Below are 23,801 nucleotides of genomic sequence, written 5' to 3'. Positions count from 1 at the left end.
CAGGAACTCATTAACCTGAATGGAAACAATGTGAAACAACCCCCCCTCCTCCCTCCCCCCCCCTCCTCTCTGTGTGATGTCATGGGCAGTTGGCAGGAGGAGGCGTGCAGCTAAAATAGACCCAGAGACACAGTGACCTCAGCCATCAGTCACTCACACTGAGCCTGACTGACACTTCCTGTCGTCACCTTCATCATCCTGCCAATAACCGCTCAATCAACTCGTATAGCATCAATACACATGCTGAGACTTGTAAGGCCACACCAGGGTATCCGCGGGGTCTTGAAAAGTATTAAAAGGTGATAAATCAATTTTGGGAAAATTAAGACCCTTAAAAAGTATTAAAAAGTCTTTTCATGACTTTATAAAGTCTTAAATTTTGAAGGTGTTTTTTCTGAATTAGCTGTCCAAGAGTTTGAGTTGTAAAAAACATTGTTAAAGTGTGTGAATTTATTTGTTTTATTAAAAAACAAGATGAACCGGTTCATGAAAAAGAAAAGAAGATTGTTGTTTTTGTTTTTTTGAGAGTTGAGCTATGTTTTTTTGATAAACTTTGCCTTTGATTTATTATCCCAGCTTTTTTTTTAATTCTGTTTTATCATGATCTATAGTCTTTATTACAAAAACTAAAACTGTTGAGTTAAAAGTGTCACTGATGTAAATGGTTACAGCTTGAAGCGGCGAAGTATTGAAAAATGTTGAGAAGGTCTTGAAAAAGTCTTAAAAAGGTATTAAAATTAACTTCAAGATTCCTGTGTATACCCTGCAAAAACATTGGGGCAGGGTACCCACGGGGTCTTAAAAACTAAAAAACTAAAGAAGAAGTCTTAAATCTGATAACCATAAATTAAGGCCTTGAAAAGGTCTTAAATTTAGTTTACAAGTCTTAAATTTCGTTCTCAAAGGTCTTATTTTTTATCTTTCTTATCTGCATGATACATCGCAACAACATAACTCTATCTACTTATTAAAAATCAATCATGGAACACTGCGTTGTAAAATGACTGGTGCGAAGTTGGTCTTAAATTTCATTGGATGTGGTCTTAAAAAGTATTAAATTTGAGTTGCAAAATTCTGGGGGTACCCTGTGGGGGTTTAGAGCTATTTTACTTCCTCATCACGTATTTTTCAGACCAGAGGAAAGAAACTGTAGAAATTAGGGATGTCACCATTACTGGTTTTCACATTTAAAGCAGAAGTAAGTGATATATTTGTGTTAATCTAAGTCTTAAATAGTTGTATCTTCCGACAGCAATCACTTCTATAGAGTGTTTGGTCTGAAACACGGGTCTGTCAGTCACTCTGCTCTGCTCTGAGCCCAGGAGAAAACTTTCCTTGTATCCTACAACCTTTATCCAATGAGGAGAGAGAACGGCATAAAGAACATTTTTTTTTGAAAGTAACTTCTGGAAATATATGCAAATTGGCACATATTTAATTAGATATTGCCTCATTTACATATTTAAACATAAAATCTAACAAAACTTGTGATACGAAAAAATATTTGTCTTAATGTGAGTGATAAACTTGTGAAGTTTCATGGTGAAACCTGTTGGTTTAAATCTTTATCTCTGTCTGGTTCAGTCCTCACAGTGGTTCGAGAGGAGGATTGTGGGAGTTTGTGAGCGAATGATGAGGGTCGGACGATGGAGCGGAGGAGGAGGAGGAGGAGGAGGAGGAGGAGAAAGAGGAGGAACAGCAGCAGCAGCAGGAGGAGGAGGAGGAGAAAGAGGAGGAGAGAGGCTCCATCACTCCGTCCGTCACCGAGGGATGACTCTGCTGCACCTGGCTGCTGCACAGGGATACACACACCTGATACACACTCTGATCCACTGGAGGTACACACACACACACACACACACACATGTTTATTTACTCTCTCACACACTCATTGGCCGTCTTTTTTTTTTTTTTTGAAAAATCTGTTTATTGGCATTTGTAATTAAACACACACAAATCACAGATTCAGTAAATGTACACATTAAGCCCCACGCCCCCCCCTCCCGCCACCCCATTGTCCCAAATCCTCTAAGAGAAAAGAAAATACAGAGAAAATAATGTGATAAGGGGGGAAAAAAAACAGCTGAATAGACTGCTAAAAAAAAATAAAAAAAAATAAAATAATAATAATAAAATAAAATAGAATAAAAAATAAAAAGACAGCAATGGTTTAGGTTACCAGTTTTCACCTGCATATGCAAAGATATCCTCTACTAGTCCCAGTTTGTCACATCAGTCATGTTATCAAAATAAATCAGAAAAGGCATCCAGACCTTGTTAAACTTGTCCTAATTACCTCTTAGGGTGAATTTAATCTTTTCCAATTTAAGGTGAAACATTATGTCCCTGATCCATCTGGCATGGGATGGGGGTTTGGAGCTCTTCCAATTTAACAGTATTTGGCGATGGCGGGCAAGTAAAGTAGTGAAAACCACCACATTGTACATATTTAATGGCCAGACACAGTCCCCAGGTCTCACACCAAATAAAGCTATTAAAGGATGCGGATCAATAACTATACTAAAAACCTCACTCAAGGAATTAAATATTGCAAGCCAGAATGTGCAAAGAGTGGAACATGTCCAAAACATATGTATTAAGGTCGCCGGTGCATGTTTGCACCGGTCACACGTAGGGTCAGTGCTGGGATAAATCCTAGCCAGTTTGGCCTTGGTTAAGTGAACACGGTGAACAATTTTAAATTGTATAAGGCCATATCTACTACAAGAGGAAGATGAGTGTACTTGCTTTAGGACTGACTCCCACGCATCATTGGAGAGAGGTGTGCCAAGATCCTCCTCCCAGAGAGTCCTAATATTTGTAGTGGGCTGAGGATTTATGTTAGTTAGTGTATTATATATACTTGTCATTGGCCGTCATTTACACATGTTTTGAACCAGCGTAGCACCTGTCAGATCATTATTACTAGATCAGACTGATGCAGCGATGCAGACCTCAGGCCACATGTTCATCAAGTCGGTGTTGAAAACTTTTATTTAGAGCAACTGAGGTGAATTAATAGATGCTCATTAATCAGCTTTAGACAGAAACAGCCAGTGACAGAATGTCGTTGTTACGCCGGGTTCACACCGGACAGCGAAGCGCCGCGGGCGCGGAAATCGCGCGCAAGCCGCTTCCCTCCAGTTCACACCAGACGCCTATTTCTCCCGAAGCTGTGTATGTGTGTAGGTGTGTTTAGATTAATAAACGTACACACTTTGGACTCTGGTATTTGTCAATCTCGGTATTTTATTTTGAAAATTGCTTTTATTTTGAAAATTGGCCGGATTGTCTCATGTTTCTTTGTGTGACTTCCTGCCAGAATTGACGCGATAGCTCGCGGCTCGCGCACAAAATAGACCAGACGCCGAAACGATCGATGCACGGCACGAGCCGACCGCGGCGGATCGCAGCGCTTTGCGTCTGGTCTGAACTTCATTGGTTAACAACAACGCCGAAAGGAAGCGGGCTCCGTTCCGCGGCTATTCGCGGCATTTCGGCGTCCGGTGTGAACCCGGCGTTAGATCACAGACACAAACTTACAAGATTATAAAGGTTATAAAGTCGCTTTCACAGCAGTAACCTCATTATAATTTGTATAAACTGTGATTAAAGGAGCATTTCATGTAGAGCTGCAACAATTAATCGATTAATCAAACAATAATTATTGTTTTGTGTCTTGTATTTTTAACTGGACCCAGAGTCTGTACTAATAAATTATCTATCTATCTATCTAATAATTGATTACTAAATTAATCATCAACTATTCTGATAATCTAATAATCAGTTTGAGTAGTTTATAAATAAAAAAAGTCCAGATTCTCTGATTGCAGCTTCTTCAATGTGAATATTTCTGGTTTCTTTGTTCCTTTATGACAATAAACTGAGTCTCTCTTTGGTTTGTGGACAAAACAAGACATTTGAGGACGATGTCGTCTGGTGGTTTGAGAAACACTGACTGATGTTTTTAACATTTTATTGACCAAACAACTAATCGATCAATCGTTTAAATAATCAACAGATCAATCGATGATGAAAATAATCCTCAGTTGCAGCTCTAGTTTACACCAGACCCTCCACAGCTTTGATAAATGTCTGTCCGTGTCTGTGTTGTAGGAGTGTGAACAGCGACAGTTTGGACCTGGAACAGGAAGTTGATCCTCTGAACGTCGACCACTTCTCCTGCACGCCGCTGGTAACGCTCACACACACTCTCACACATACACATGTACACACACATAGACATAGACATGCTGTGGCGTTGCCATGGTAACCGGTCTGATGACGCGCTGTGTTCCAGATGTGGGCGTGTGCTCTGGGCCACCAGCGAGCGGCCGAGCTGCTCTACAGCTGGAGCAGTCTGGCGCTGGGGATCCCCGACTCTCTGGGGCGGCTGCCGCTGGCCGTCGCCCGCTCCCGAGGCCACACCCGCCTCGCCACGGCGCTGGAGGAGCTGCACACACAGCGCACACACTCACACACACACTCACAGTCACACACGCCAGCCAGGGACACACACACACCACAGCCACAGCCGCAGCCGCAGCCGCAGCCTCAGCTGCCCCCGTCCCCTCTGTCCACCAGCCCCGACACAGGTAACACACTGCACCCTAATGCTGCTTATATACGTATATATACTACAGTATTTTTGCACTGAGCTTGTGCACAAATAAATGTAATATGGTACAGTATTATTAAGGATGCTGGGTTGTATTATGCAAGTAAGAGTATTGTTACTTTAGAATAATGTAACTCAAGTAAGAGTATTGTTACTTTAGAATAATGTAACTCAAGTAAGAGTATTGTTACTTTAGAATAATGTAACTCAAGTAAGAGTATTGTTACTTTAGAATAATGTTATACAATACAGGAAGTAAAAAGTAACACAAAGAAAGAAACACAGAAAAGCATTAAAACAATAAAGAATAGAGTTATGATGTATGTGGTCACGTGACAGGATCGCTGCTCTCTGATTGGCTGTAAGCTCTGCTCTCTGATTGGCTGTAAGCTCTGCTCTCTGATTGGCTGTAACCTCTGCTCCTCTCTCCCCCCTGCAGGTCTCAGCTCGTCCAGCAGCCTCCCCTCCCCCAGCGACCCCTCCTCCCCCTCCCCCAGCTCCGCCTACTCCAGTGGCCCCGCCCCCATGGACACCTCCCCCTCCTCCCCCTTCTCTCCCTCCTCCTCCCCCTCTTCTTCCTCTTCCTCCTCTTCCTCCTCGCTGCCCGTCTCCCCCCCCTCCGCCTCCTCCCTCTCCCTCTCCTCCCTCCCCCCTGTGTCCATGTGGGGGGAGGAGCCAGACGCCGGCTTCAGCACAGGTAACTACGTAGGGTTGCAAAGGGGCGGAAAATTTCCAGTAAATTTCTGGTAAATTTGGGAAATTTCGGAAATAATCCAAATTGGAAACTTTCCATGGGAATTATGGAAATTTATTGGAATTATTGGGAATTTATGGAAATTAACTGGAAATTGGGGGTAATTTTATCGTATATAAAATAATATAATTAAAAAAACATGACATTTCAACATATTTAATTGTGAGTTTATGAAGTTTTAATTCTTGTAAGAACAATCGATTCTTTTACTGAACCACAAAAACATGAATGTTGAGTAAAATTTTACTCACCCTCACCAATCAATTTAATAAATTTCGGATTTATTCCCATTTATTCCCATAAATCCCCGTTAATTCCCATGTATTCCTGTTAATTCCCATGGAAAGTTTCCAACTTTGAAAATTCCCTATAACTACGGTAACAGGTCATGTGACCTCCTGATTGGCTCCACTCCGTCCTGACTCCTCCTCTCTGTCTTGTCCCGATGATCGCAGGTCTGAATCCCCGAGGCTCCACTGACTCTCCGCTCTACCTCATGGACTACGAGAGCTCCGCCCCCGGCCACACACACACACACTCCTACACGCACACGCCGGCCGGGCGGCGGGCGCATGCCGTCACCGCGGCAACGCTTGAGGAACAGCTGCTGAGCTACAGCGAGAACGCCGAGAACGAGGGCGGAGGAGAGGAGTACCTAGAGGAGGAAGAGGAGGAGGAGGAGGTGCTACAGGTACACCACACACACCTGGAGAGGACATAGGACGTAGAGTATAGGACACAGGACATAGGATGCAGAACAAAAGATACAGGACACAGTTTACAGGACAGAACATAGGACACAGGATGTAGATCAGGGCTATTCAACTGGCGGCCCGCAGGCCACATCGGGCCCCGAACCAATGTCTGAGTGGCTCACACTCCACAGCGGGCCGAGGGAATGAAGTAACCAATATTTTAATTTTAACGCAACTAAATACTTACAATGGAATCAGAGCAGTAACTTGATTAGGATAGCTACTTTTCAAAGGAATGATTTGTAATCAAATACTTTCCCAGAGTAATTTGCCCCAAATGGCTTTTTGCTCCTTGTTTTTGACCAATCAAAATATGTTAGAAAATAAATCTTTGTTCATCTTTAGGCCTAATTTTAAGACTAGGCTACATTTAGTGATTTACATAACCCCCTGCTGTAAACCTCAGTGGAAACTCAGACAGTAGGAAACTTTTAGTTCCTAAAAAAAACCTCCAATTCAAAGCATTAATTAACAGCTACACCTTTACTAGCCTACTATTATTGACTTATTCTCTTTTTTCTGGCTGTGTAGATTTGTTTTTAATAGCTAATGCTGGGTTTTAAAAATGCCCCTCATTTGTCATAACTTGACCGCTGAAAATGTTCGGCCCAGCTTAAGGTCTCGGTTTTAAAATCTGGCCCCACTGAATTTGTAATTGAATAGCCCTGATGTAGAGTATAGGATACAGGACATAGGATACAGGATACAGGACATAGAATATAGCACACAGAATACAGGACACTAAACAAAGGACATTGGACACAGGACGTAGAACACAGGACATAGAAATTAGGACACAAGATAAAAGACTTATGGCGCTTTTCCACTACACAGTCACGGCACGGCTCGGCTCAGCTCGGTAAAGGTGCTTTTCCACTCCAGCTGAGTTCTCCAGTTCCTCCTCAGCGGGGGTGATCGCGGAGCCACATCGTCCGTGTCTCTTGTTTCTCTGGTCTCGTCAGCTCCAAACTCCCTCGTCTGCAGCTCGTTAACAGACCTCAGTGGTTTAACACAGGTGAAGGAACAACAACAGTCTGGTACAGATCAGCTGCTGTTGCTGCTCTGGTTTGATTCTCATGTTGGACGTAGCGCTGCTCTCTTCCAGTGACGACGCTCTGTCCAATCAGTGGAAGGCAGTCGGCTGACGTCATGTTATAGTATCGCTTCGGCTTCGGCTGCTTGGAACCAGGAGGAGGAACTAAAATAGTTCCTGCTACCAGGTACTAGGGCTAGTGGGAAAGCAGAATAAGCGCGCTGTGCCGTGATAGTGGAAAAGCGCCATTAGGACATAGAATAATGGAAATAGAACACAGGACATAGAACATGAAGGTTACAACTTTCACTGACCTTGCCCCCTGTTGCCATGGTTACCCCCCTACACGCAGGTTGACATGGCGACGCTGGCAGAGCAGATCATCGAGGCGACCCCGGAGCGAATCAAACAGGAGGATTTCCCCCGGGGGGCGGAGTCACCGCTCAGAGAGAGACGAGACAACACGGTCATACAGGACACCTGGCTGGCTACATACCTGGACACGGTCGACACAACCACACACCAGCCCAGGTAACACACACACACACACACTCTACACCCAGGTAACACACACACACAACCACCTGTTTGTCCATAGACACGGGTTGAAGTAACTCATCACGTGTTATAAAACATTCAATAGTCAGTAAAACATGGACCAAGAAGGTGTAAGCTGAAGCCATGGCTTATTGTGCTTTTTTTTTTCTTTTTTTTTACAGATTTCAGATTTTTTTTTTTTTTTAACGGGAACAGTATATATTGATGGACATTGACATGTAAATATGTGGAATTGTAGCCAATAAAACACCTGGGTAAGGGGACCAAAAGATCACTGAGAAGTTATAAAGTGCTGCAGTGCTAGTTAAAGTGCTATGTGCTAAAGTGACGAGTGCATAAGTCCAAGATTGAATTTAATTTGATTGCACGATGCCCCAATAAAGTGCAGGATCGACTTAAATTGCACCATCCCATAGCACACGACTGCACATGCAGATGTGTGTCCAATATTGCACAAAGTTTGTATACATCAATGTATTATGTACACACCATTGTATGAAATTGACCCTCTTTACATCAAGATATATGCACTTACAGGACGGAGATAAAAAAACAAGACAAACCCAGGCAGAATAGATAAATGTTATGGCTCATATTTCCACAATATTTCATGATATGGCCCTAAATATGTCAGTTATGTTGGGTTTAGCTTTCTTTTTATACATTATTATGGTTATTTTGGATATTTTTTAAGGATGGGAGAAAAAAATCGATTCACATAAATATTGCAATATCTTTTTTGACAATTTTTTTTTTAAATATTGTGCAATGTGCATTTGTTCGCCTTTTTTACACCCAGAGAGTCCAGGTTTTGAAAAGGGTTTAAGTTCACTTTATAATGGAGTATGTTAATTTATAGGCTCCTACAGTATTTGTGTGCAGATAAATGTTAAAAATGCTAAAGACTAAAAATCATTGAGAGAATCGGCAATATCGTAGAATCGCAATTTAAATCGAATCGCCATCCAAAAAATCGTAGAAGAATCGAATCGGGAGAAAAGCATATCGTCCCAGCCCTAGTATTTTTGTCCTTACATTGATTATGTGGTGTATGTGAGTACTTACAGGCTGTGTGTGTCTGTGTGTGTGTTTACTTGCAGGCGTGTGTGTCCCCCGTCGCCGCTCAGCGCTCTGGCGCTCCAGAGGCTCCGCCCCCCCTCGTCCGCGGCGTGGGCGGAGTTCCTGAACGCCTCGGCCAACGGGAAGATGGAGAGAGACTTCGCTCTGCTGACGCTGACGGACGGAGAGCAGAGAGAGCTGTACGAGGCGGCGAGGATCATCCAGAACGCCTTCAGGAGATACAAGGTCTCACAACCACACACACACACACAGACACACACACACACAGACACACACCAGAACGCCTTCAGGAGATACAAGGTCTCACAACCACACACACAGACACACACTGTGGCCCCTCCCCCTCTCCGAAAGCACAAACTAATATCAACAAACAGAGCAGTCTTTTCCAGAATTTTTTTGAGAAATTTTTACCATTTTTTAAAATTATTAATATTAATTAATTAATTAATTTTAACCTAACCACTTTTTCTAGAATTTAAAAAAAAAAAAACTTTTTATTTTGAAATTTTACCACTTTTTTTTTTTAGAATTTTTTCATAACTTTTTTTATTGTTATTTTACCACTTTTTCCAGAATATTTTTAAAAACTTTTTTTTACCACTATTTCTAGAATTTTTATAACGTTTTATTTGAAGTTACCACTTTTTCAAGAAGTTTTAAAAAAAACTTTATCAGTTTCTTCTAGATTTTTTTTTTTTTTTTAGATATTTTACCACTTTTTTTCTAGAATTTTTACCACTTCTTTTTTATTTATTTTTTTTTTAAATGTTTATACATTTTTGCAGAAATTGTATCAGTTTTTTCCAGAAATTTCTCAATATTTCCAAAATTTCACGCCTTGGCCCTAATTTGAACATATACAAAAAAGTAACGATCTTCAATCTCAGAACAAATATTTGTGTATTTCTGGTGTTTGCTTAAATGGGGGTCTAATATGTGTCAATTTCGGGTCCTTGATGTAAAAAACGTTTATGACCACTACTCTACAGAGCTTTTGTAAAATGTAATTCCCTTCCTGAAGGGAAGATTAGTTTTAAAAAACAGGTGAAGAAACACCTTATTACTGCTCACACACGTAGCCTACCTATTGAACTATTGAATGATTTATTTCTTTGTTATGTAGTGGTACTTTGTGCAGTCTAATTATGGATAATTCTTGTTTGTAAATCTTCTTGTTCTAGGTTTATGCTCTGGTTGTGTATCCTTATTACTGATCAGACCCCATTAAGAACAGTTGATGTGTATTACAGCAGCTAATCATCATGTGTCTTCCCTCAGGGCCGGAGGCTAAAGGAGCAGCAGGACATGGCTGCAGCCGTCATCCAGAGGTGCTACAGGAAGTACAAGCAGGTGTGTGTGTCTGTGTGTTTGTGTTAGTGTGAGTGTGTGTTGTTGTCCAGCTTCACTAACACTGAACTAACCTGCTGTGTCTCTCTCTCTCTGGCTAGCTAACATGGATAGCTCTGAAGGTAATATGGCTGACGTGTAGGTGTAGTGATGTGTAGTCAGTTCTCCGCTGTGTGAGAGTGTGAGAGTGAGAGTGAGTGTGAGTGTGCGTGTGTGTGTGAGACATGGTCCCATCCCGACCTCTGACCTCATGTGAAAAGCCTTGTGAGGGCGGAGCTACAGTTAGTGATGTCATTGACCTACTGGTATTGATGCAGGGAGCTGCTGCAGTTCCTCCACCCACCACTAGATGGAGCCAGTCCCTCATGTTAAACAGTCAGCTCTGTTTACTGCCAGCTCTGGTCTCCATGACGACTGTTTGTAAACTCACCTGGTCACATCTTTACTACACACTACAGGTGTGGAGAACTGAGGGGGCGTGGCCTCTTTGACCGACAAACACAGGACATAGGACATATAAACTAGGACATAGGACATAGAACATAGGACATACTGTATAAGAGGACATATAAACATAGTTTCCGCATGGCCGTCACAGAGGCCACGCCCACATTAGATTTCAGTGTGGTGGTGTTAAAGCAGAAGTAAGCGATCCGGTGGTTTTGGCTAATGCTGCGTTCCAGGCAGGCTTTTGAAATCGTAAATTACAGCTTCAAGTCACAACTTACGACTTTGTAGCGTTCCAGGCAACCCACTCGTGTTTCTCCGACCTGTTTTACCTGTGAAAGTCACTATAACGGCCACTCGTAACTTCTGACCCGTGAACTCGTACCAGATCGAACTGGTACCACTTCACAGGTCGGAAAAATACGAGTTTCCTTGAACGCACCATAACAGTCCTCGTCCCTACGTCACCACATTCACGGCGTCCCTTGGCTGCACACACAGAGAGGACTGCCCCTTTATGCCGTTCTCTCTCCTCATTGGATAAAAACTGTAGGATACGATAAATGTTTTCTCCTGGGCTCAGAGCAGAGCAGAGTGACTGACAGACCCGTGTTTCAGACCAAACACTCTATAGAAGTGATTGCTGTCGGAAGATACAACTATTTAAAGCAGAAGTAAGTGATATATTTGTGTTAATATAAGTCTTAAATAGTTGTATCTTCCGACAGCAATCACTTCTATAGAGTGTTTGGTCTGAAACACGGGTCTGTCAGTCACTCTGCTCTGCTCTGAGCCCAGGAGAAAACATTTATCGTATCCTACAGTTTTTATCCAATGAGGAGAGAGAACAGCATGCAGGGCTGTGTGTGCAGCCAAGGGACGCCGTGAATGTGGCGACGTAGGGACGAGGACTGTTGGTGGTGCGTTCAAGGAAACTCGTATTTTTCCGACCGTGAAGTCGTACCAGTTCGATCTGGTACGAGTTCACGGGTCAGAAGTTACGAGTGGCCGTTATAGTGACTTTCACCGGTAAAACAGGTCGGAAAAACACGAGTGGGTTGCCTGGAACGCTACAAAGTCGTAAGTTGTGACTTGAAGCTGTAATTTACGATTTCAAAAGCCTGCCTGGAACGCAGCATTAGCGAAAACGACCGGACCACTTACTTCTGCTTTAAGACTTAGATTAACACAAATATATCACTTACTTCTGCTTTAAGGGGCGTTCACACCAAACGCGATAGACGCGAATGGAGCGGCAACTCTACATTGAAAATTAATGTAAATGGCGCGATGACACGCGATTCAGGCGGAGGCGGCGCGAATGGAGCGTCTGGAGCGACGCGAATAAAGTTGAAAATATTGAACTTTTCAGGCGGCATCGCGCCACGACATCCAATCAGCGACAAGTTCAAGCCGACGACGTCACTTCTCTGTACGGTTGTTTACACTCAGACCAACATGAAGGAGAAGCTGATTGTATATGAGCTGTGTGTGTGGCACCGCTGCCGTCTTCTACACAGAGTGGACAAAAAACAATAAACACACACAGTGAACCAGACACGACAGTCGGTGGTTTTCCGGTGTTTCTGAGACTTGTACAGCGGTAGTACAGTGCAGCAACGGTGGTGATATCAGCCTCGATCGACGCGGAAAGAGAGCAGGTTGAGATCACCGGTTTTCAAATTAACGGGCGGAGCGTCTAGCGCGAATGACGCGATGGACGCGAATGATCCAAAATGACCAAGCGGAGCGAATGAAGCGTCTGACGCGATTGTATTCGCGTCTATCACGTTTGGTGTGAACGCCCCTTTAGAGTGAGTTTACGAGTTTAGGGAGCGCCCCCTGCTGGCTGCCGGTCAACTGTGATCCTCTCTGATCAGCGATTGATTATCGATCAGGAGACAAATGAAAAGAAATGTGTGTTGTTTTCTCTCCACGCCTCAGATGTCTGTCTTAAGTGTGTTACTGTGTGTGTGTGTGGACTCTAACAGTGTGACTCCTCCCCCTCCTCTCAGTACGCCCTGTACAAGAAGATGACGCAGGCGGCCATCTTGATCCAGTCCAAGTTCCGGTCGTACTACGAGCAGAAGCGCTTCCAGCAGAGCAGGCGAGCGGCCGTGCTCATCCAGCAGTACTACCGCAGCTACAAGGAGTACGAGAGGCTGAAGCAGGCGCCGCGCGGGGGGGGCGGGGCCAGCGCCAAGATCAAGTCAGCCTCATTTACATACTGATTCATTGATCTTTTATAGGACGAATCTCCGTGTTGTTTACAACTACTTCCTGGTAGAAAACCAGCATGAGAACAATAGTGACGGACGAGAGTTTCACTATATTTATCTAATTTTTCATGTCACTATATCACCGTTTAGACTAATCTGATGTTTGTAAAGTTTATAAAACCAATGACTGGACAAACATTACTATTTATGTGTGCACATTTTTGTAATTAGTCATGGTTATCATAGATTAGCCGGGCTAACGGTTAGCTACCTGTTTAACTTTAATAACTCAGTGACTCAATAAACGGTCCATGAAAAAATATTTTCTCCAGCGGATATCTGAGTTCCAACATGACTGAGCTAACTGGAGTAGTTTCATGTCGTGTCCCACAACGGGAGGGTTTTAACAGCTGACGTCCTGCTGTTAGCTTAGCTACCGCCGTTAGCATAGCTACTGCTGTTAGCTTAGCTGCCGTTAGTTTAGCTACCGCCGTTAGCTTAGCTGCTGCCGTTAGCTTAGCTACCGTTAGCTTAGCTACCGTTAGCTGTCCCTGTCAGCTGAGCCACTGATGCTTTCTAGACACTGTGATTCCCCCAAACTGAATAAATACAACACATAGCAACACAAAACACACACACAGAAATAGTAATGTTTCTTCAATAATTTCAGATTTGTCTAAACGGTGATAGGGCGTGAAAAATATGATATATAGCTAAACTCTCGTTCGTTACTATTGATCTCATTCACATTACAGCTGGTTTTCTACCAGGAAGTAGAATGTAAACAACAAGGAGATTCGGTCTGTTGATGCTGACTGGTGTTGGGCAGCAGGTGTTGATGCTCTGTTGGTTTCCAGGGGGTCGTTCTTGACGAAGAAACAGGACCAGGCGGCCAGGAAGATCATGAGGTTCCTGAGGCGCTGCAGACACAGGTAACACACGCACAGACACACACTAATATACACAGACATAGACACACAACACAGAACCAGGAAGAAGCAATACACACTAAAGCCCTATTCACACAGGATTAGTATTACCTGGGGATCTCTGGTAATTTGTAAGTTACCCCCCCATGTCTGTGTTTCTTGCGGTGCATTCACACGGGATAAAAGTCTGTATTTTACTAGAATTTACTGACATTAAGGCTCCGATATGACGTCAAAGCTGCACGTCGTATCATCCGCTGCTGTCACATCCATGTGCAAATGAAGCAAATGTAAATAAAATGTCAAAGCAGCAACATGACTTCGTAACAGTGCAGTTGTCGCAATAACGGGCCGTCATGGCATTTGTATTAAAAAGCCGCATCTCAATATCCTCCTAAATTTCGCTTTTTTATGGATCTGAGCTGTTTCTTCAAATGAGTCTCCAGCACCGAGACCAGACTGTATCTGCTCCTAAAATGTGTCAAAATTGCCGCTCATAATTTCCACCGCAGCCTCCATGGTTCAACCCGTACAGTAACTATGGTTTCAACCGGGGAAGAAGTAGAACAGGCGCGCAACAAAAACAAAAAATGCCCCTCAATTACTGAGATGCAGACACGCACGGGACTAGTTTTACCACGGGACGTCGATCTTTGGTGAAACATAAATCCTATTCGCACGGGATTAGTTTTACCTGGGGACCTCTGGTAATTAGTAATAACTGCAGAGGACGTCTGTGATCTTAATCCCGTGCGAATGCGCCATGTCAGTAATTTGTAAAGTAAAAATTGGTAAAACTAGTCCCGTGCGAATCTGCATCTCAGTAATTGAGGGGCATTTTTTGTTTTTACTGTGCGCCTTTTTCTACTTCTTTCCTGGTTGAAACATGGAGGCTGCGGTGGAAATTATGAGCTGCAATTTTGACACCGTTTTAGGTGCAAATACCGTCTGGTCTCGGTGCTGGAGACCCATTTGAATAAACAGCTCAGATCTATAAAAAGAGCAGATACAAGATACAGATATACAGATACACACACTGATACACACTAACACTCACAGATACACACTGATACACACTGATACACACACTGATACACACTAAGCAGCAGCCTGAGTTCTCACATTCTGTCTCTGCAGCTGTTTGATGCAGATAAAATAGAAAGAGGAAGGAAACGTCTCAAACCAGATATCTCACCCCTCCCTCCCTCCTCCCTCCTTCAGCAGCTTCTTCAACAGTTGAACCGGTCTGAACCGGTCTGAACCGGATTCATTAGCCACGTTTCCACCCAACTGTGTTTCCAGGAACTAAAGGTTCCTGTTGTCGTCTGTGTTTCCACCGAGGCCCAAAGTTCATAATCACTGAATGGAGAGAACTAGTCTGAAATATTACACTAGAACCTAGGAGAGAGAGAGGGGGGGGGGGGGGGGGGGGGGGGGGGAGAAGGAGGAGAGGAGAAAGGAAAAGGGGAGAGGGGAGGAGGAGAGAGGAGAGAGGGATCAAGATAGAGGAGAGGAGAAAGAAGAGAGAGGAGGGGAGACCTTCGACCTTTAGCAGCCAAAAATGGAGGAGATGAGAGAGGAGGGGAGAGGAAAGAGGAGGAGAGGAGAAGAGAAAGGGAGAGGAGAAAGGAACAGGGGGAGAGGGGAGGAGAGAGGGATCAAGATAGAGGAGAGGAGAAAGAAGAAAGAGGAGGGGAGACCTTTGACCTTTAGCAGCCAAAAAGAGAGGAGATGAGAGAGGAGGGGAGAGGAGAGAGAAGGAGGGGAGAGGAGAGGGAAGAGAAGAGAGGAGAAAGGGAGAGAGGGGAGGAGAGGTGAAAGGAAAAGGGGAAAGGAGGAGAGGAGAAAGGGAAGGAGGAGAAGAGAGGGAGATGAGAGAGGAGGGAAGAGAAGAGGGGAGAGGAGGAGAGGAGGGAAGGGGAGAGGAAAGAGGAGGAGAGATAGCCTTATGCGCAGCCGCTGCAAGCCACCGTGCCGGTGTTACACCCCCCCGACACGCACCGCACCGTTACTGGAGAGATCCGCCCGGTGAGCGTTCAGAGTCGACCACCGTAACAGAACAGTAAATTGTTTACGCTACTTTTAAAAGGAGTAATAAGTCATTTAAAACGAGGAGCGAGCCGAGCCGACACGGTGCAGCCCAGGACAGGAGCAGAACCCTACGGTGCTGAAGTGCTGATGAGAGGAGAGGACAGACCGGGAGGAGCAACCAGCCCAGAGGCGTCTCAGTCCTCGGCCGTCTTCAGTGTCTCTAGACCCTCCTTTCAATCCGTTTAAGGTTATTTGTTTGTGTTTCAGGGATGCAAACAGCAGCCGAAAAGCGAAACTCGCTTTTTTCATGACCAATTAGGTGACTTGTGTGAATCGTTCAGATCCGAAGAGTTTTTGTTTTTGAGGGGAGGGGGGTCTCAGCGTCTCAGCTGGGGGCAGTAAAATGTTTTTCTAACAGGCTGACAGTGACAATCACGTGAAACTGAGGTGAACTCATTCATGGTCTCTGATTATACTGATAACAGCCTACCTCCAATGTTGACGCGACATGCGCGCTCGATAAAGCGGCGCGTATCCACGTGCAGTCGGTGCGACGGCGACGCCGTGCCGCGGACATGCACGGTTCCCTACGTTGCTGTGTCAGGCAGGTGTTTCCACGGAGCTCTGCCCCGTTTCAGAGGTGAAGGAAGCTCTAGTGGAAAGACGTCGCCTCAGATGTAGAATGTGTTCAATTAAAGTGAAACTAACACATTATCAGGGATGCAAACAGCGCGCCGAAAAGCGAAACTCGCTTTTTTCATGACCAATTAGGTGACTTGTGTGAATCGTTCAGATCCGAAGAGTTTTTGTTTTGAGAGGGGGGGGGGGGGGTCTCAGTGTCTCAGCTGGGGTCAGTAAAATGTTTTTCTAACAGGTTGACAGTGACAATCACGTGAAACTGAGGCGAACTCATTCATGGTTGTCTCTGATTATATTGATAACAGCCGACCTCCAATGTAGACGCGCGACATGCACGCTCATTAAAGCGGCGCGTATCCGCGTGCAGTCGGTGCGACAGCGACGCCGTTTTCCCCCCCGTGCAAGTCTGTGTATGGCGAGTGTATTGTGGAGCTGTGCGCCGCGGACGTGCACAGTTCCCTACGTACGTTGCTGTGTCAGGCAGGTGTGGAGTGGAAAGACGTCGCCTCCGCGATGTAGAATGTGTTCAATTAAAGTGAAACTAACACATTATATATACCGTATGTCCATTACACACTGAATTAAACATCCCATGTCTTTATTTATTCAGTTTATTTTAATAGTAATAATTATGACTAACATTCAGTGAAGACCTAAAATTCAGTATCTCCAAAATGGAAATATTGCAAAGGATCTTTTTTTAAAAAGTATTTTTAATATAGAAATGTTGGCCTTCTGAAAACTATGTCTATAATCAATCAATCAATCAATACTTGGTTGGGGGGTTGAACTACTGGAACTTGACTTTTCCATGATATTGTAATGTAATCATTTGTTAATGGTGAGCCCCCCCCCCCCCAGACAATTCCTCTCTTTTTTGGTCCTGACCCGTTTGCATCCCTGATGTTTAGGGAGGCTATATTTGCATAGAATATTTTTGGGCAACCAGAAAAGCAATGTTTCACCCGGCGTGGCGGCGCCATCACACTCGCTCGCAAAAAAAAAAAAAAGACAAGAAAAAAAGGGGAAAAAAATGCACTCACACATTTTGTCTGGAGGAGGGAAGCGCGTCACAGCATCATTTTATTAAATCAGTTTTCTCTAAATTAAGACAGTGTGCAGGACTATTTTTCACCCAGCCCCTCCTAAATGTAGGCGTTTAGGGATTTTTTACTAAACGTTTACAGTTTCATTCCGTGTAAACGTTTACACGTGTACAAGGTCACACCCCTAGTGTGTAACGGTGTGTAACTGTGTGTAACAGTGTGTAACAGTGTGTAACAGTGTGTATCTGTGTCTGTGTTCAGGATCAAGGAGCTGAAACAGACCAGGGAGCTGGAGAGGAGAGGACTGACCACCTAGACGCTTCCCCGTCTGCTCTCCACCTCCTCCTCCTCCTCCTCCTCATCCCTCCATCACCCGGAGGAGCAGAGGAGCAGAGGAGCAGAGGAGGAGAAGAGGAGGAGAGGAAGAAGAAGATGGACTCTGAGCTACTAAAGGGACAGAAACCAAACAGACTGATGGAGAGAAGGACAGAGAGACGGAGAGATGCCTTACCCCTCCTCTGCCTCCTCCACCTCTATCTATCTATCTATCTATCTATCTATCTATCTATCTATCTATCTATCTATCTATCTATCTATCTATCTATCATTGTTCTGTCGTTCCGTGGTCTGCTCTCCAGGGTGAATGTATCCGTCTGTCTGCAGCTCCGTGTGAAAACGTCACTCCCTCCTCCTTCACTTCATCCTGACCGGGGCGTCGCCGTTTCACCCTGAGCCCAGTCCTAAAGGAGACGGCCGCCATCTTGTTTCGGACTGAACCAATGAGGAGAGAGTTTGGGGTCAAGGCCGCTAAAGGGTCAATTCAAAAAAAGAAATATCAGACAAGACAAGACAGGAAGTGACAGACAGTGTCCCAGGTGCATGCTGGGATACCTGTGGAGCTGGTCTCTGGTCTCCTGGCAGACGAAGCTCAGGGCGGAACGACGTGTTTGTGTTCTCTCCTCCTTCCCATGATTCACTGCTGTCGTTCACCTGGTCAGGTGGGGGGAGGGGGAGGGGGAGGGGAAGGGGCCTAACGGAGCAACGTGGTGATAACGAAGCTACTTACAGATATATTTAAACACAGTCACATATATAAACAGATATTATAAACATATATATATAAATATATATATATATATATATTCTACAGTTGAGTTTATAGAAGCTTCTGGATGTTTTTATTTATTACAGCATGAACTGTTGTGTGTGTGTGTGTGTGTGTGTGTGTGTGTGAGAGAGAGAGAGAGAGAGTGTGTGTGTGTGTGTGTTGCACAGACTGTAAGGTGAAGTCTTAAGGTGGACGACCTCTCGGATACGGATGACGTCACCAGAACAGTGACCTCACAGTGACTTCACTTCCTGTAGACGCCCCTCCACAATAAAGCTCCAGGAGGAAACATGTTTTTTTTTTTCTTTTTTGTGCGACAGAGATTGTCATACATAAGTACATCAGTATAGGACGAATCTCCTTGTTGTTTACAACTACTTCCTGGTAGAAAACCAGCATGAGAACAATAGTGACGGACGAGAGTTTCACTATATTTATCTAATTTTTCATGTCACTATATCACCGTTTAGACTAATCTGATGTTTGTAAAGTTTATAAAACCAATGATTGGACAAACATTACTATTTACGTGTGCACATTTTTGTAATTAGTCATGGTTATCATAGATTAGCCGGGCTAACGGTTAGCTACCTGTTTAACTTTAATAACTCAGTGACTCAATAAACGCTCCATGAAAAAATATTTTCTCCAGCGGATATCTGAGTTCCAACATGACTGAGCTAACTGGAGTAGTTTCATGTCGTGTCCCACAACGGGAGGGTTTTAACAGCTGACGTCCTGCTGGTAGCTTAGCCACCGTTAGCTTAGCTACCGTTAGCTGTCCCTGTCAGCTGAGCCACTGATGCTTTCTAGACACTGTGATTCCCCCAAACTGAATAAATACAACACATAGCAACACAAAACACACACACAGAAATAGTAATGTTTCTTCAATCATTTCAGATTTGTCTAAACGGTGATAGGACGTGAAAAATATGATATATAGCTAAACTCTCGTTCGTTACTATTGATACGTGCTGGTTTTCTACCCGGAAGTAGAATGTAAACAACAAGGCGATTCGGTCTATATACTTGGAAATACAACAAAGTAACAAAAACACATAACAAAAAAAAAACAAAAGACAGTCAGAGGCGTTTACAATTCACTTACACAAAATTTCTCCATAATAGAGTACGTTTTGGTAGCTTTCTTATTTTTAATGTAGGAAACATGTTTGGTTTTATCACGATGATGTCACTGCGATGACCTCGTCCCTGTTCTGATGACGTCAGAGGTCGGTCTGTATTTTAACCGGGCGGCGGCGGCCATGACGCCCGTCCCCCTCTGTTTTTTCTACCGTGTGCTTTTTCTTAGAGCAGAGAGAGAGCGAGCGAGCGAGCGAGCGACGCCGTGTTGTCGTGGAAACCGCGGCGTCGTCCTTGGACCGAGCATGAGCTTTGTTCCTAACGAGTTGTTTTGACGAGTTTTTTGACTTTTGAGTCGTCGCTGCTGTGAAGCTTTGCATGAGTTTGTACAATCAAGACAATAAATCAGCTGTTTGCTACCTGACTCCGCCCACTCTGTCCTGATGTCACTTGACTCCGCCCACAATTGTTAGATTTCATCACTGAGACCAACATTTATCTCCTAAAAATAATTTAACCAGCCGGTGGTAAACCTCTAAAAACCTGCGGGTAAGTTAATTAGCGATGGTTTTCTCCCCCGGGATGAGGACGGAGGTTGGCCGGCCGAGCAGCTCTGCAGACCGGCTGCTGTCTCTGTGATGTCCCGGTCTTTCTCTGAAAATCATCGCAGCAAACTTCTAAACAGACGTCATTTGGATAAGCTGGCCGTATATTTGGGATCTAAACAGTTACTTTCTCACATGAATGAATGTATAGCCGTGCTTCCATTGCAGGAACTTGGGGGTAATTTTACGGGGCCGGCCCCGTTGGTGCGTGTTTCCACTGCAGGAACCTCCCCCACAGGGCCATTTACAAGAACTTTTACGGGGGCCAACGGAGTACCTACTCCAGGGTAGGTACTCCGTTCGGCCCTGAAAAGCTCCTGGGTGGGGCTCGAGGTTAACCCGGCGCTGATTGGCTAAAGCTAGAGCAGCTCTGACGCCACCAGAAAGCACCAAAACAACCGGCATTTTTGTTTCAAATATGTTTATTAACAGGAAACTGATCACATGAAGAAATTGACAGTTAACAATTATGTTTCCATGTTTTTTACATAAGTAAAAAGTAATCCCTAACAAACCAGACTAATGACAAAAACTGTAACAAGTAACATCAACAAAGCAGATAAGACAAAACAGACAGGAAAAAAAAACAACAACAACAACAACAACAAACAAAACAAAAAAAAAAAAAAAAAAAAAAAAGGGCAGTACCGTGAGTACCCCCACCCCACCCCACCCCACCCCTCTCCCCTCACCCCCACCCCCTAGGAGAGCATCCAACTAAGGACTCAATCAGATTGTCTTTCGAGATGAGAGACCAAAGGTTGCCAGATTTTATCAAAGTCCCTCAACTTGTCTTTCAGAATAAATCGAATTCTCTCCAAATGTAAAGTGTCTGTCAAAACAGTCAACCATTGTTTAAATGAGGGGACCTCTTTCTTCTTCCAGTTGAGTAGGATCAGTTTTTTTGCTGTTATAAGGCCATATGCCAGAAGTTGTTGTTGTGCACTATTTAGCTTCCTTAGCCCCTCAGATGTTCCCAGAATTATTAAACTAAGATCAGGGTCTAATTGAATCCCCAAAATCAACGAAAAGAAATCAAATATTTCATGCCAATAATTTTGAAGTTTGGGGCAGAGAGCGAAACTATGAGATAGGGTACCCTCCATGGACTCACATTTCTCACACAGGGGAGAGACTTCGGGAAATATTCTATGCAGCTTTGTTTGGGAGTAATGAAGTCTGTGCAATATTTTAAATTGAATCAAACAGTGTCGGGCGTTTATAGAACATTCATGGATGTGCTCCAAACTCTCTTCCCACACATTGGGAGGAATCAGGGCTCCGAACTCTCTTTCCCATTCTTCTTTTATTCTATCCATTTTGGGAAGGCACATGATTTGTAAAATCCCATATAGTTGTGAAATTATGTAGCGTGGATTAGGGAACAGATTAAATAAACTCTCTATTTTATCTGGGTTTGCCTTCTCGAAATTAGGGAGGTGTGTTCTGACATAGTTCCTAATCTGAAGATATCTGAAAAACTGATTCCTCTGTAAATTAAACCTTTCCTGGAGTTGTTGGAAAGAGGCAAAAGTCCCTTCTATGTATAGGTTACCAACAATACCAATCCCCAGTCGTTTCCAAGAGGAAAAGGCCTCATCCAGAGCTGAGGGAGTGAAAGAGGGGTTTGCAGTTATAGGTAGCAGAAATGAAACTGCCTTAAGTTTGAAATGGTTCCTTAGTTGTTTCCAAATCTTAATTAAAGCAAAAATTACAGGGTTATGTTTAAAACAAGATCTATTGATTGGAACGGGAGATAGTACAACAGCTCTAATAGAATAGGGTAGACAGTCTTCCCGTTCCATCTCTAACCCATCAAAGGGTATTGGGTTATCATCTAACCAATATACCATAGAGCGTATCCCAGTAGCCCAATAATATAAAATAAAATTAGGCAGCGCCAGCCCTCCATTAGTCTTGTGTTTACAAAGATGGTCCTTCTTTATTCTATGAGACTTGTAATTCCATACAAAGGGGAGAATGATTGAGTCCAATTTAGTGAAAAAAGATTTGGCAAGGTAAATAGGTAGATTATGAAAAAGATAAAATAGCTGGGGGAGAAAAATCATCTTAATAGCATTCACTCTGCCCAGCAGAGAAATGGGGAGTGTTTTCCAAAATTGTATATTGTTTGCTAACTTATTTAACAGGGTGGGGAAATTGGCCTTGTAAAGATCGTTATACTTCTTGGTAACTACTATCCCCAAATAAGTTAAACTGTCTGACGCTATTCTGAGGGGAAACTGTTTGAGCCAATCTTGATCTATAATTTGTACTGGAAGCAACTCGCTTTTACCCCAGTTAATCTTGTACCCCGAGAAACTGCCAAAGAGTTGAAATGTTTTCAAAATTGAGGGAATTGTAATCCTAGGTTGCGTGACAAATAACAAAATGTCGTCCGCGTACAATGATATCTTATTCTTGGTGTATTCTGTATTATAACCATGTACATCTGGATGCAAACGAATAGTCTCGGCCAGCGGTTCTATGGCTAACGCGAACAGTAGAGGGCTAAGTGGGCAGCCCTGCCTCGTGCCCCTACCCAGCCGGAAAGGATCAGAAAGAGTTTTATTAGTAAGTATTCTGGCCCGGGGGCTATTGTATAAAAGCTTAGTCCAGGACACAAATTTATCACCACAATTGAATTTCTGCAAGACCGAGAATAAGTATGCCCATTCGACCCGGTCGAAAGCTTTTTCAGCGTCCAAACTGAGGATAATAAGGTCTTTTTGGGGAAATCTGGGAGAATGCATGATATTTAAAAGACGTCTGAAGTTATGGAAGGAATTTCTTTGTGGGATAAACCCAGTTTGGTCTGGGTGAATCAGCTTGCACATAAATACATTAAGTCTTCTAGCCAATGTCTTGGCTAGAATTTTTTGATCCGAATTTAATAAGGAGATTGGCCTGTAAGAACCCACTTCTTCCAAATCTTTCCCTTTTTTGGGAAGGAGGGTGATAGTGGCTTCGGTCAGCGTCTGGGGCAATATTCCGTCCTCGTACGACTGGATGTACATTTTACGCAGATAAGGAACCAACAATCCCCCAAACCTCTTGTAAATCTCATTGCCGAGTCCATCAGGGCCGGGACTTTTACCGTTTTTTATTGAACCAATCGTCGCTAATAGTTCTTTACATGTAATGTCTGCCCCTAAAGTATCGCAGTCCTCTTGACTCAGTGACGGGAGATCACATTTATCTAGAAATGTCTGCATTGTTTCTCCTACAGAATTAACCTCAGACGTGTATAGTGTTTCATAAAACTGTCTAAATCTGTCATTAATATCCTTGGGAGATGTAAGGACATTTCCGGAACCAGATTTAATTTTGTGGATAGTCCTGTCGTTCTCAAGTTTTCGTAATTGTCTCGCCAGTAATTTGTGCGGCTTATCACCGAATTCAAAATATCGCTGTTTTGTAAAAGTAAAGGCTCTGCAAATCCTATCTGATAATATCTTGTTAAGTTTATATTTAAGAGACGATATTTTAGTATGTTTTTCTAATGAGGGGTGCAGAGCATTCTCCATATCGAGTTGGCGGATC

General features: G+C 43.6%; 1 protein-coding gene across 1 annotated transcript in view; it reads left to right on the top strand.

The window, feature by feature from the left end:
* Positions 1-20,077, top strand: part of camta2 (calmodulin binding transcription activator 2) — a 53,674-nt gene extending 33,597 nt beyond the window's left edge. Inside the window, 12 exon segments of the mRNA XM_085760175.1 lie at positions 1,585-1,838; positions 4,117-4,195; positions 4,301-4,595; positions 5,058-5,315; positions 5,828-6,063; positions 7,513-7,691; positions 8,819-9,023; positions 10,080-10,151; positions 10,250-10,270; positions 12,611-12,804; positions 13,672-13,746; positions 17,721-20,077. Of these exon segments, the coding sequence (XP_085616301.1) occupies positions 1,585-1,838; positions 4,117-4,195; positions 4,301-4,595; positions 5,058-5,315; positions 5,828-6,063; positions 7,513-7,691; positions 8,819-9,023; positions 10,080-10,151; positions 10,250-10,270; positions 12,611-12,804; positions 13,672-13,746; positions 17,721-17,775 (1,923 nt within the window). The 3' untranslated portion in view covers positions 17,776-20,077.
* The last annotated feature ends 3,724 nt before the right edge of the window (positions 20,078-23,801 follow it).

Source organism: Trachurus japonicus, chromosome 18, assembly GCF_045865225.1.
Source record: "Trachurus japonicus isolate A0001 chromosome 18, Traja_1.0".
Classification (NCBI taxonomy): domain Eukaryota; kingdom Metazoa; phylum Chordata; class Actinopteri; order Carangiformes; family Carangidae; genus Trachurus; species Trachurus japonicus.
Note: the sequence above shows the minus strand (reverse complement) of the source record. Positions and strands in the feature narration are given on the sequence as shown.